This window comes from Pieris napi, chromosome 14 (genome assembly GCF_905475465.1).
Source record: "Pieris napi chromosome 14, ilPieNapi1.2, whole genome shotgun sequence".
NCBI classification, from domain to species: Eukaryota; Metazoa; Arthropoda; class Insecta; order Lepidoptera; family Pieridae; genus Pieris; species Pieris napi.
The window spans coordinates 10,389,191-10,402,725 of NC_062247.1; the positions used below are offsets into that span (position 1 = coordinate 10,389,191).

General features: G+C 33.0%; 2 protein-coding genes across 2 annotated transcripts in view; both read right to left on the reverse strand.

Annotated features, from left to right (window-relative positions):
- Nucleotides 1-10,162, reverse strand: part of LOC125055807 — a 30,179-nt gene extending 20,017 nt beyond the window's left edge. Inside the window, exons 1-13 of the mRNA XM_047658424.1 lie at nt 8,944-10,162; nt 8,482-8,631; nt 7,990-8,096; nt 7,665-7,827; nt 7,129-7,261; nt 6,215-6,345; nt 5,426-5,629; nt 4,588-4,731; nt 3,949-4,119; nt 3,197-3,329; nt 2,389-2,523; nt 1,186-1,393; nt 230-395 (exon numbers count right to left, since the gene is read on the reverse strand). Of these exons, the coding sequence (XP_047514380.1) occupies nt 230-395; nt 1,186-1,393; nt 2,389-2,523; nt 3,197-3,329; nt 3,949-4,119; nt 4,588-4,731; nt 5,426-5,629; nt 6,215-6,345; nt 7,129-7,261; nt 7,665-7,827; nt 7,990-8,096; nt 8,482-8,631; nt 8,944-9,702 (2,604 nt within the window). The 5' untranslated portion in view covers nt 9,703-10,162. The remainder of the gene's footprint in view (nt 1-229; nt 396-1,185; nt 1,394-2,388; nt 2,524-3,196; nt 3,330-3,948; nt 4,120-4,587; nt 4,732-5,425; nt 5,630-6,214; nt 6,346-7,128; nt 7,262-7,664; nt 7,828-7,989; nt 8,097-8,481; nt 8,632-8,943) is intronic.
- Nucleotides 10,163-10,808: 646 nt separating this feature from the next.
- On the reverse strand, nt 10,809-11,675 carry LOC125056198 (NADH dehydrogenase [ubiquinone] 1 beta subcomplex subunit 7-like). The gene is made up of 3 exons (XM_047659202.1): nt 11,412-11,675; nt 11,094-11,262; nt 10,809-10,930 (listed from the first exon to the last, which is right to left on the reverse strand). The coding sequence occupies exons 1-3, from the start codon at nt 11,518-11,520 to the stop codon at nt 10,852-10,854; spliced, it is 357 nt and encodes a 118-aa protein (XP_047515158.1). The 5' UTR covers nt 11,521-11,675; the 3' UTR covers nt 10,809-10,851.
- Nucleotides 11,676-13,535: the final 1,860 nt, after the last annotated feature.

Here is a 13,535-nt window from a genome sequence, read left to right on the forward strand (position 1 = left end):
CAATAAGGGGTAATTTACATCTATCTTAAATTTAGGGAGAAAGGCAATCAAATCCCAGGTTGGCTGAAAAATATCTTTTAAACTCTGCAAGGGTTCAGGTATTATTTTTTTTAGATTTGAGGATAAACAATTAACAAGGAGCGGAACAATGTATGAGGTTCGTTTAATACGTACCGGATAAATTATGATTTTTTTTTATAAATTCAGAAAATAATTGAAAATATCTTACCTTACAACAGATAGCAAACGCTTTCAACGGATTGGGTACGGAAGCCGAACGAACGACTTCATTCATGAACCGATCGTACAATTTCCTTTGTAGCGGCGTCAAACGTACTAAAAGCACGTATTCCTCTTTTTGAGGAAGAGTCGACTGGAGAACCGCGTGCGATCGTCTGAAAGCGGTTAAGGTTTTTTAATACATTCTCTCTTCTTCAGTCTCTTCTCTGAGACATCATGAATTACGATCTAACCTAATATACTAATAATCAGCCACCTTACCCACGTTCAATGTATATACTGTTTCTTTTACATCAATAAATTAAAACGACCATGAAAAGCTTATTTTAGCTTAGCTTCCTCGGCCCCGGGGCTTAAGTCGCCGGGGAGGTAGTCCTACTAGCAATTAAAAAAAAATACTAATAAGGATTTTTAACATAAGAAAGTGTCAAATAACACTATAAAGACTGTTAGCTTTTAATATTTAGTTGTCAGGCCTAGTTGATCAGTTCTTAGGGTAGGAAATTAAACACTCCAATGATGACTTGATTCACTATAATTCACTTCACTGACTTACTTCAAACTTGAACAAAGGAAAATGCCCGTGCGCATGTGTCACAATCTCTTTTATAACCTACTAGCTGACCCGACAAACGTTGTTTTGCCATGTATATTATTTCTAAGAAACATTGTTTTAGTTTAGTAAAAATAACTATGTATGTATCATAAAAAAATAAAAACAAAAAAAATTGTCTAAAAAAAAATTTTTTAACCCCTTATCACTTAAGGGTTTAAGAGATAGATAGCCGATTGTCAGATTTATTGAATATGCATAAAAAAATTCATAAGAATGGGTCGAGCCGTTTCGGAGGAGTATGGGAACGAACATTGTATATATAATGATAGTTTGACTCGGAATCCTTTGTTTGGGCAATTTAAATATATAAAATCAATTCCAGTACATACCTCTGTACAAACCCAACCAACAAAGAATGCAGCACATGTGCCCGATATCTCATCAGTCGAATGTCTTGCGGCGTCGAGTCAATACACTGTCCGTTCTGAATGGGCCGCTCGAACATATTACAGAACTCCGTTTTGCTACCCAAATAGTTCGGACGCACGAAATCCACCATACACCAATACTCTAGGAGGTTGTTTTGGAGTGGATAACCTGTAAAAAGAATGGTTTGAATTTGTAGACAAATTTGTTTTTCTTATTTTATTTATTATTTGATACAATTCTAACAGATGGCGCTGTGTTGAAAGTACCAACGTTTCAAATAAGCTACAATTTAATGGTATAACCACTAAAAAAGCGTGGTGGTCCCCATGACTGGTGTTCTCCTACCGTTTCCCTTGAATAGTTTACTACTATGTAATATAATAAAAACCTTAGCCACAGCAACACTTGGCCGGTCTGCATATATATTATATATACAGTGTAATCTCTTTATAACGAATTTCAAGGGACCGAGCCTGGATAGTTTTCGTTATAGGGAAGGAAGAGATTTTTTTTTTTAACCAATTACAATAATTTCTAATTTAAATACTATCAATAGGTAAATTATTCTATATACATATATTCTGTTATCATTGCCTGACGTGTTTTGGTATGCAAATATTTGTTTTGTATTTTTTTGATTATTTTGTCTGGCCATCTTGACAGTTTCAACGTTTGTGTACGACTAATAATACACGATAGGTGACGGTGGTGTGTTTAGTAACTGAGACCAAAATTTCTTACAGGAAATGTAATCTTAGAATAATGGCACACGCGTTAATGCAATTAACAATAACAAAGGAGAGAAGGCTGTTTATGACCTCAGGTGTCTTTCTTAGAAATTTCGGCAACTCAATAGTTTTGTAAGCTGATTATAAAAACAATTACACTTAAGTATGTTGTTGATGTCTAAATATGAAAATATTTCTTCGTAATAGAGAATGGCTGTTGCGTTATAAAGAGCGAATTATGTATGGGTTTTGTGTTAACAAATTTCACTCATGTTTACGTTATAGAGAGTTCTTCGTTATAAAGAGTGTATACTGTATAACTTCTACCGCAAATAAAAATAATCTTGATAATAAAAGGATCGCGCAACGTAAGTGATACATACGTTTAGAAGCTATGATGCCACAAACACACTTTATGCGTAAATAAATACGTACCAGTTAGTACAATACGCCGTTTCGTCCTCATTTGCTTGAGAGCATACGAAATGTTCGAGTGAGAGTTTTTTATTCGATGTCCTTCGTCACAAATAACCAGATCTGGGCCCGGTTTCACCAACGCTTCGTACATTTCTGTAAAAACATAATTATAATTATAAAAAAGAGACACGAAAAATCTAATATTAGAAGAGATTGTCTAACTTGGACGAGTCATAGATTTTTAGATTACTGTAAATACCTTATAACACGGTACTCTTATAACGCATTTTCATATTACGCGGTCAACGTTACATTTCTGTAACTTTTATAATGACGAGAAAAGATAAACGTAAATTGATTTGTACATAAAGCGTTATACGGGGTCGTACAAGCGCGTAATACGAAAATATCCTAACGCGTTTCCTATAACACAAAACCAATCTACCGTGTTTATATGGGGATTTACTATATTTATATTTTATATAAAATAATTATTCAAAAAACACAGTGTGATAGCATAGCAGGTAAAGAATAATAAAAAAGTATTTATCAAATAATTTCTCAAATATATATATAATGTTAAAATAATAATAGTTTCAAGTGCACAATAAATAGATGGAGGAGGTAGTGAGCAATAGGAACATGACAATGTACCTTTTACCTTTTTTTCCAAATTTTTTAGTTATTTATCTTTTTTTTGTTTATTGTAATTATAATTTTGTGTGTTTCTTTAGTAATAAATGTTATAATACAGCGATAGTGGGGCACAGATTGTATAATGAAGTTGTGGAAAACAGCATATCCATAAAACACCAATTATTCTTACCATCTAGAAGCTTCTTATCCTCATCAGTGGACGTGTCTTCCTTCTTATCTTCTTTGTCAAGTTCTAGTTTTATTTCCCCTCCATCTTCCGTACGATCGTCTGATGTTTTAGTCATAGTCGTCCCATCGGAGCCCTGTTAATAATAATCTTAAGTCTAACTATTTTTCAAATATACTCTGATTTTTAACTCCATAGAATTGTGACATTTCATAAGTGTTGCTACTAAAAAAATGGACCCATTTGAAGGCAATAAAATGCGACTAATTTTTCACGTTCTATCTACAAAAACGTAAATTTAAATATTTACTTACTGAAGTGAGCTAATACAAAAATAATAAATATTTCAATATCACCAACAATATATCGAATAAACTTTAATTACTTTATTTTATTATTTAGCTGACATCACTGCCTACTAATTCCAGGTTTAGTAAACCTTTTTCAAAAATAAAATGTTATCTTTACTTTTGCGTTTTTTTACTGTTAGTAAGGGGACGTAATTATCACTCTCCGTTAAACCAATTTAAATGTGGACCACCGCACTTAATAAAATGGATACATTCACTAACAAATAAAATGTATGAATAGACTCAGATGTTCAGACTCGTATTGAAATAGAAAAATGTGCCCGGCCAAAAGGTTTGTCATCTCTGACATGTCAAAAATGATAGCTGTCAAAATTCTACGGAATTAAAAATCGTCGCCCGTTTGTCTGCTATTACATTAAAAAAATATATATATGAATTGAATACCTGAGTGGTATCATCATTCCCTATTTCATTCTTCTTATCTTCCTTCTCTTTCTCCGCTTCCAACTTTGCATCCGCTTTCTTTTTCTTACGAGGTTTTTTATCTTTTTTCATACTTAACAATCGATATAGTTCATATCCTATCATGAGGACACCACCTGTCGTTGTCCAATCCTGAAACCATTTCAGAATATTTATTAGTGATATGTTATAATAAAAAAATAAACCAGTAGCGCTACAACATTTTTAGGTCTGGGCCTCAGATTTATGTATCTGTTTCATGGTCATATGTCAATTTAATAGGCAAGTAGGTGATCAGCCTCCAGTGCCTGACACACGCCGTCAATTTTTGGGTCAAAGCAAGCCGGTTTCCTCGCGATGGTTTCCTTCACCGAGAGAACTTTAAATGAGCACATAGAAAGAAATTCCATTGGTGCACAGCCGGGGATCGAACCTAAGCCTCAGGTATAAGAGTCGCACGCTAAAGCCAACACTGGTCACTGCATTAATAATAATAAAGCCTCATTTATTCTTTGAAACATTCATACATCTTTACAAAAGATGTTTACAAGCATGTTACGTCATTATCCATTAAGCCCAATGTGTCACGTGACGTATGAAATTAAATATTTAATAAATTACCTTAACTACTTTGGCACGCATTTGAAGAGTTTTGTGACTATCATTTAACACATAAATCGGGAAGTTCCTTGACCTGACTTCGCCGTGAGCCGCTAAAGGGCTGGTGGCCGCATCCACGGGAAGCCACATGTTAAATTCTGCAACCTGCAATTATGAAACAAATTATAAATTGGTGACGCGTTATTTATGTGTAGCTACCCACTAAAGTATTGCCGAACCAATTGGACTTAGGGTCCTGCAAGAGCGTACGAATTGTTAAAAGGCCGGCAACGCATTCGCGAGCTCTCTGGCATTGAGTGTCGATGGTGTATAAAAAAAACATGTGGCGCTAGAACCCTTTAGAGGCCGTTCAAGTATAACGTAAGCAGATTTAAACTTATCCCCCCCTTTTTCCTCTTGTCAGCAAAAGTAAGCAAAAATAATAGTACATAAATAGTAATATGTGTAAAAAAAGTACATAATTACTGTTGACGTAATCACCAAATAAGATAATCAAAGATCCCCCTCTTCCCCTAGTCCTTACGTAATACTAATAATAATTGAACGGCCGTTAGAACTGGGCCTTAGATTTCTGTATTTATATTGTCTGTTGCGAAGTGGGTGATCAGCCTTGTGTGCCTAACATGTCGATTTGTTAAAGGATCCTAAAGGAATCCTTACAATTTTCGTTAACCATACAAGTATTAAATGCGTACAGAAGTTAGTTTGTTCCAGGGTTCGAACCTACAGACCTCAGGGATTAGTAGAACCCTGAAGCCACTAGGCTGACACCGCTGACTTATGAAGAAATCTAAAGTCAATATTTTTCTTTTATATGGAAAACTATGTAAAAACTCACCCAATTCTGCAGAGTATTTATAGGCATAATACACAACACAGTTTTTGAACTAGTATGTCTCAGGAATATATCACAAAAGCAAACAATTTGTAATGTCTTTCCCAGTCCCATCGAATGGGCCAAAATACATCCGAAACCAGTCGAATTGGAAAACCGCTCTGTCGACTCAATTATGTTATCAAAGAGAAATCGAACACCTCCAATCTGAAAATATATATAAAAATAGGTTAAAAAATATTAATAATGTCAAGGTCAGTAATAGAAATAAAATTATTATTAAATAATAAATTTATTATTATTATTTGCGATACTATTCTATTATTAGTCTATTATCCTCTGGACGTCCGATTTAGGTAATAACTAAGAAAACCGAACAACTTATCAACTACAAGTAATAAACACAAATATATCATTTATTTTCTTTGAAAACGTATTTTTTTATTTACTATAAGTACTACAATAACGAAACGACCAATAAAACAATAATAAAAAGAAACAATTTTTTTATGAAAAAAAAAAGGCTAAAGAACCTTATTTAAAATAAAAAAGGAACAAAAATATAATTCATTATCTTTTTACAAATTCCTTTAAAAACTTAATTGTTTTAGTTATCAACACCACCATCAAAGTTCACCAAATAAAACAAGAAAATAACACAAGTAAAAACATTATTTTTGTAATTAAAAAAAAAAAGCAAAACAAAAAGGTTATACATAATAATTCAAATTCTATTACCTGAAAAATGAGTGTTAAAACCCCCGAGTTTAAATAATTAAATAAAATTAATACCTGATGCGGTTTAATGATCCTTGCAATTTGTGGAGCTAAAAAGATGTCTTCCTCATTTTCTGGATGCCCTATATTTATTTGTACCCTTCCTTGTTCATCCGGCATATTGTATGCATCATTTACATGAAGGCCTGAAAATATTAAAATAGCTAGAAGTTGTAACCCCCAAACGGGGCATGGGACAGATATTATTATGATTAAAACTAGCTGGAAAACATTTGTTTTGCCATATATATTATGTCGAGGAAACATTTTTTTAGTTCGATAAAAATAACTATCTACAATAATAAATAATAGAGGTTGATTTAAGAGGGGTGAAAATTCATGTATTTTTGTATCATAAAAAATAAAAACAAAAAAAATAATTTGAGGCGGACCCTTAATATTTAGGAGTTTGAGCTATAGATATAATATAGACTTACTAAATATGCATACAAAATTTCATAAGAATCGGTCAAGCCGTTTCGGAGGAGTATGGGAACGAACATTGTGAAACGAGAATTTTATATATATAGAGATATATTTTTAATAACTTCCTTCCTTGTTGGTAAAGTGTTAGAAGCATTGTAAGTACACAGCTGGGATGCGATCATACAACTTTTGAGTTAAGATTAACACACTTGTTTAATACTAAAACATTCTTACATTAAACATATTTATAATATCATCAATAAAACTGAGCAAAAGTATTTATTTACTGTAAATAAAGCATTTCAATTATATAATTGTAAATTGCATATGGATTAAACATCTTTGAAATGAGATCTTGTTGTCATATAAAATGTAGCTGTATTTAAAATAAAAAAATTCAATGCTGTTATCGTAGCTTGTATTATGTTTTTAAAATAGATTATAAAATATTAAAGTACTAGAAAAATAGTGAAGCAATAAAATGTTTCAAATGGAATTTCTACCTGAATTACCAGGGTCCTCTTCAGCTTCAGGGCTAGGTGGAACTTCTGAATCCGACAGCATTATACAATCATCGGAATCTGATGATGAAGATGAAGACTCCTCACCGGTGCTACTATCAACTATTTCCACAACCTAAAAGTAATCATCGTATATTATCTCATTACTTTGAGTTTTCAATTATGACTACAAAACACACTCAAACTTTTATATTAAACATTAAATGTAAATAAATGTATGTCTGATTTAAATCAACAATATTAAATAGTACTTTTGACTTCCAAACAACAGACACAACAACAATACAACAGAAAAGAGAATTCAGGAAGAGAGAAATTGTGACATTCTTTATTGAATAGCGCATAAATGAGAAGAAATAAATTAAACTCTTTCCTTCTTAGGATTAGTTAAGAATATCTTCCTTCAAATAGAAACCTGTGAATTTAACCACCGATCTACTCAATTATGAGAAGGTAAAACCTTTTATTACCGAGAGATCTTCAAGTTGAAATTGAATATATGAAATACATGTGTTTACCTCCTTTTTCTCTCCCCTTTGCTCCAATTTTAACTTTTGAGCCAACGCTGAGGCAGATGTAGTTGGTTTAGGTACTTTCGTCACTTCCAACTGGCCCTGCTTAGTGGTTGTCTTTTTAACTATTTCCCCAGAAGGTAATTTCACTAATACTGTGTTTGGTAAACTAAAACAAAGATAGAATTAAGTGTTAAAATTTAACTGTTCTAAGCTATTAATAATAAAAAGTTAAACATCTTTAATAACATTAATGAATAAAAAGGAAGAGTTAAAACATTCATTTTAAACTTTATGTGAACAATTAATATATGTTAGCTTAAAATCATACTTAAGTTTTTGTGCAGCTCCTTTCTTTAGTAACGATGTTCCTTGTAAAAGCGATATGGTTTTTTCATGAATTTTATTTTGTCTATTTATTGCTATTTGTCTTTGTACCTGTAAAGTAAAATCAATGCTTAAAGTTAAATTCATTTAGATAGTAACCTGGTGTATAGTATTTTCTAGTATAGACAGAGTTCTGTATCTGTTTTAAATTTTAAGGCAAGTAGGTGATCAGCCTTCTGTGCCTTGCGCTATATGCACATTGATATATCCTATGGGATTACCACTAAACTTGGCCCTGGCATTTCACTTTTCTTTGGTCAAAGCATGATGTTATAATATAGCATATAGATTTCTTTGATAAATTGACTATCCAACACAACTAGTAGTTTCTGAGATAACCATATTTAGGAAATAACTTTTCAGATTTATTATATTAATATAGACATTATTATTACACATTAAATGATGGTAAGCTCTAGCTTTTTTAGAAGTTTACCTCTCTTATGATTCTCTGTTGCTCCTGAACTCTGGCTAAACGCTCAGATTCCTGCCTTTGTGCTGTCAATGTTGATGCATCTAAATTCTTTTCATCCATAACTTCCCTGATGTTGCGGCGAACATTCAATGCACTTGAATTAAGCTTTTTCTGTAATAATATTTATAACAGTATTATTAATTTAAGTAATATTATTTACTATTGTTATTTCAATATCAATTATTGAAAAAACTGTGAAAATTTTATTTTTTGGAAGCAATGGGTTATATAAAATTGAGCTAAAGGAATGCATTAATAATTTATTTATAAAAAATATATAGTAAGGCAGCAAGAAATATTATTTAAGAATCTGAAATCAGTGTAAACCAATTAAAAATAACAAATTACAATTTTAACACAACACAAATTCCAATTATTTCAATTTAAACAGTATTAAATAGAATTGAGAAAGAACTACTATACCTCGTCTTCATCTTCAGCTTTATTACTATCATCTTCGTCCTCTGTTTTATTTACTGGTTTTACACTTATTTCTCCCATGTCTTTTAACTTTTCTGTTATATCAAAATTCTGGCTACTACTACTATCTTCTTTAATATCCAATAACTCTTCAGAAGTCTTTTCTGGACACAGGTCGCTTTCTTCAACTTCAGTTATTACAACATTTTTTGACAAATCTAACCCACTTTCATCAATAATATCACTAATTGAAAGGGTTTTAGGTTCTAACTGCTGTTCCGATGATGTCGGTTCCAAGGCCACAGAGTTGTTTGAATCTGCACCCTTTAACTTAGCCTCGACAAAATCACCTGTCTCAGGATCAATATAGCTCTCATTTTCTTCATTTAACTCTTTCACTGCACTAGGATCTACAGTAAATTCTTCTTCTGATAAACCGTCACTATCAGTATTGTTTTCCTCACTAGAAAAATCACTAAATTCTAATAAATCATCACCACCTAAACTTCGTATCTTTATACCAGTGTCTTTTTTAAGTTTTTTAGTAAAGTCGTGGAAATTTCGTACAGCTTCTATTTTTCTCTTCTGGCTCATGCGCCTCGGTTTTGCTGCCGGCCGCCGACGAGGGTTCATAGCGGCAGCTTGCGCAAAATGAGCGCGTTGTATTCTAGCGATTGTTTCATCTTCGTCCTCACTGTCCATCATATCCTCCTCAGACATACTGTCTTCCTCGCGATTGTTTGTGTTTCCTAATATCGACATTTTTCCATGAGCTTTATTTCATTGTAAACAAATCATTCCGATGCTTGTCTTTTTAGTATCCTCTAAGATGAATTGTGTCACATTAAAGCATGTTAATACTTTATAAACACTGTGAGTGGTCACCAATATGAATTTATTATTTTCTCTTCAAAAACATCCACTTCTCATTGAAAATTAGAGAATCATTCTTTGTACACTTTTGGCGAGATGAGATGTTAAAGGCTTGAATAGGAAATTAATGTATTCATCAAACCCAATCCATTGTATTTTTTATAAATTGTCACTGATTAAGAAAAGTTTGTAGTAACATTACATTTAACTTTAATTTATATTATTATAAACTACTGCAATTAAAATTTCGGAAGCCATTACTTCCGCAATAAATAGCATTTGCCTAAGTATACTATTATTACCTACAAAATTATTGTGTATTCGATGAGCGTGTTTACAAAAATTGCTCAATTTTCATCTTGGTAATCTAAATTTTGTCAAAATAAAATGTACGGTTCATTTTCGGACTCGCCCCAAGTCATAATTTCCTTGTTATTTGTTATATATTTCTAAAATAATTCAAAAGAAAAAGGACTTTAAAGACATCTCAAGCAAAACAAAATTTCCTAAAGCAATAATTTTTGTAAATGGCAACAATTAACAAGATGTCCCTGCGCTTGTATCATCAGACTGTCATTACATTGGTTCTACAGTCTATGACTGCAATTCGTCGAGAAGTGTTTCATTTAATGACACTTCACAGATTAAATCAACATCTAACGTTCCTTCGTATTTTAAAATTTACTATATTTTAATACAACAGTGCAACGCAAATATGAAAAATACAATATATTTTTAATTTTTATGTCATTACTATAAATAGTTATAATAAGTCGTTAAGTGTTTATTAATTATTAATCAAATGCATTTGAAAACTGAATGTATGTGATTATTAATATCCAAATTAAACATTAACTCCGAAGAACAGACATTTTAGACTCAAAATTTCATAGCATGACCAATTTTGTAATTTATCTTCAAACTTACAGGAAGTAAAAGATAATATTCATTATTTATATTCTTAATACATAAATTTGATAAATGAAACAAAAGGGTACTGATCTATATTTATTTACAAACTTCCATTTCACTATTTACTTAAGCAACTCCTACAAGACGATTCTCTCTGATGCGTAAGCGTCGTTCGCGTTCAAACTCTTTCATACGTAGAACGTAACTAAAACAAAAACACTAGGTAAACAAAACTATCAGGTACAGGTAAATAAGTTCTTAATCTTTCATAATTACATGACATCAAACAGCTTCAGTGTTCAAGTTAATTAGACCAGTATTTAAAAAATTAATTATAAACAATATAAAACTCAAAATTAAATGCTTACTCTTGGTGTTCACAGTTTAAATAGTTATGTTTCTCATGGGCACATTTGTACAACATTGGCCATTTGTTATAGCGACACACTTGGTATTCCAATAAATGATCTGAACAGTAGTCACGATATTTCGGCGGAATTTTTGCAGATACTAGGTGATCTTCTGGGACAACCATTTCTGCAATATATAAACAAACCTTTGATGGCATCTGGTAATGAGAGGGTGATATTACATAACCCATAACAAACACACTTTAAACTGAATAGAGATTATTTGGTTGCAGAGTATTAAAGAAAACCTTGTTATTCATAACAAGATAAATCTACCTCGTTGTTTTCTTTCAACTGCAAACCCATCTTGATGATTGAAAGTGGGTTTATCATCCATATAAAGATCTACATTTCGGGCATTGTACGATCCCAGCATTTGCCCCATTGTGGTGAGATATTGTTTACAAATGAGTAACTTTTGCAATTTGTAGCCCTGAAATAAAAAGTAAAAAATTTATGATACTAAAATTTTGATAATATAATACGAAAAATTATGAATCGAAATTTTAGGATTGACAGTTGGCCATCAATGAAAATTGACTTAAATGCACAGAATAATAATGGAACGTGCTATAGAGGCTAAATGTTATCTACAGACTAGGAACTTAAACTTCGAAGTGTAAATGAAAAATGTTGCATAAATGCAATTGTTTCTATTTATATTAATTATAATATAAAACACTTTATATTTATTCAATTAATATCCAAAGGTCTTCCATCATGAGCATTAAATTTTGAACAAAATTGCTCGTCACATTTCATTTTAATTTGTTACGAGATATAATAGTATGGGTGTTCTATCTTATAATAAATCATAACCCATATTTAACTTTGTTCATTGGTTTATTCTTCACAAAACAAGAGTCATTAATTTATATTCTTATAGAAAAACCCATGGAAAAAATATACATATCTCACTCCTCTGAAGTCTGTCTTGAGTGACAATCGTTTTCTTCTTTTATTAACCGCCGGTATTTGTGTTGCCACATACATCAAAATATGAAAGAAAGTACTACACAAACGCTACACCACCCCCCTACGGAGACAGAAAAACTAAGGCGAAAAATTATAGTATATAACACTAAAATAAAAAAAGAACTTAAAATATTTGACATTACAAAGAAAAACTTAATATTTACAAATCTAACCTAGTCTTAAATCTAACCGTTCTGCCTGACCTGGTAACAACAGGATTAGGGGCAGAAACTGGAGGAATATTTTCCACAGTAGGCGAGAGTAATGACGGCAACGCAGGACCAGCGGGTACAAAGCTAGGTGTGCGAGCTGAAGGAAAAACAAACTGCTCGACGAACGCTGGTTTAACGCGATCCACACTTAGTTACTTTTTAGTATAAAAAGGTAAAAGATGAGTTAGTACGGCGTCTTTCAATGTCAGAGGAACAGCGGGTACGCCAGCTTATTAGTGTAGAGGAGCTTGGAGACAGGCGACCTTCGCAGTTTCTGCGTCATCTGCGTTCGTTAGCGGGTAGCGAGTAGCGTACACCCTTACAGATGAAAATATTTTGCGCCAGCTTTGGATGCGCCGTCTTCCTCAAAATATTCAGGCTATTTTAGCTTCGCAAACTGAACTGAGTCTGGACAAAATAGCAGACCTCGCAGACAAGATCACAGAGATATCAGGACCCAGCCACCAGGTGTACTCCTGTGCGATGCCAGTGCCTGCACCATCGGTACTGGATTCTTTAGTAAAGACAGTGGAAGATTTAAGCAAGCAAGTTGCATCTCTTACCAACTCGCATCCTCGCGGTCGCTCACGCAGCAAATCAATATCTAGACAGCGTTCTCGCGGTGCCTCATCTAGAAATCCAGATATGTGTTGGTACCATAGAAGGTTCAATAGCAGGGCAACCAAATGTACCAAACCCTGCAACTGGCAACCCGACACCTCGCCGTCGGAAAACAGGAAACACAGTCAGTAGACGCGGCGACTGATTGTTCTCATCAAAGCCGCCGTATTTTTGTTACAGATAAACATTCGAAACTCCAGTATTTAGTGGATACTGGCTCGGATCTCTGTTGTTTTCCTAAGCGTCTTGCAAAAAACCGTCGTGCTTCTACAGATTTTGATCTAAGCGCTGCGAATGGGAGTTCTATTAAAACCTATGGCAACATATCTTTGCATCTTAACCTAGGTTTACGCAGGGATTTCCACTGGAATTTTGTTATTGCGGATGTTGACACACCGATTATCGGCTCCGATTTTTTAAGTCATTACAATTTATTACCGGACTGCCGAAGCAAATGTCTCTTAGATGGTAGCACTGGGTTATCTATCCCCACTTCCATTGCATCCTCCAGTCAATCCAGTGTCAAGACCGTTATTTCTAATAACTCTAGTTTAACACACATACTCACTGAGTTTCCTGATGTCACGCGTCC

Coding starts and splice junctions, on each gene's coding strand:
- LOC125056198 (XM_047659202.1), bottom strand. CDS start 11,520: ATGGGGCAAATGCTGGGATCGTACAATGCCCGAAATGTAGATCTTTAT. Junction 11,263..11,411: donor AGTTGAAAGAAAACAACGAG/GTAGATTTATCT, acceptor TATATATTGCAG/AAATGGTTGTCCCAGAAGAT. Junction 10,931..11,093: donor TTAAACTGTGAACACCAAGA/GTAAGCATTTAA, acceptor TTTTTGTTTTAG/TTACGTTCTACGTATGAAAG.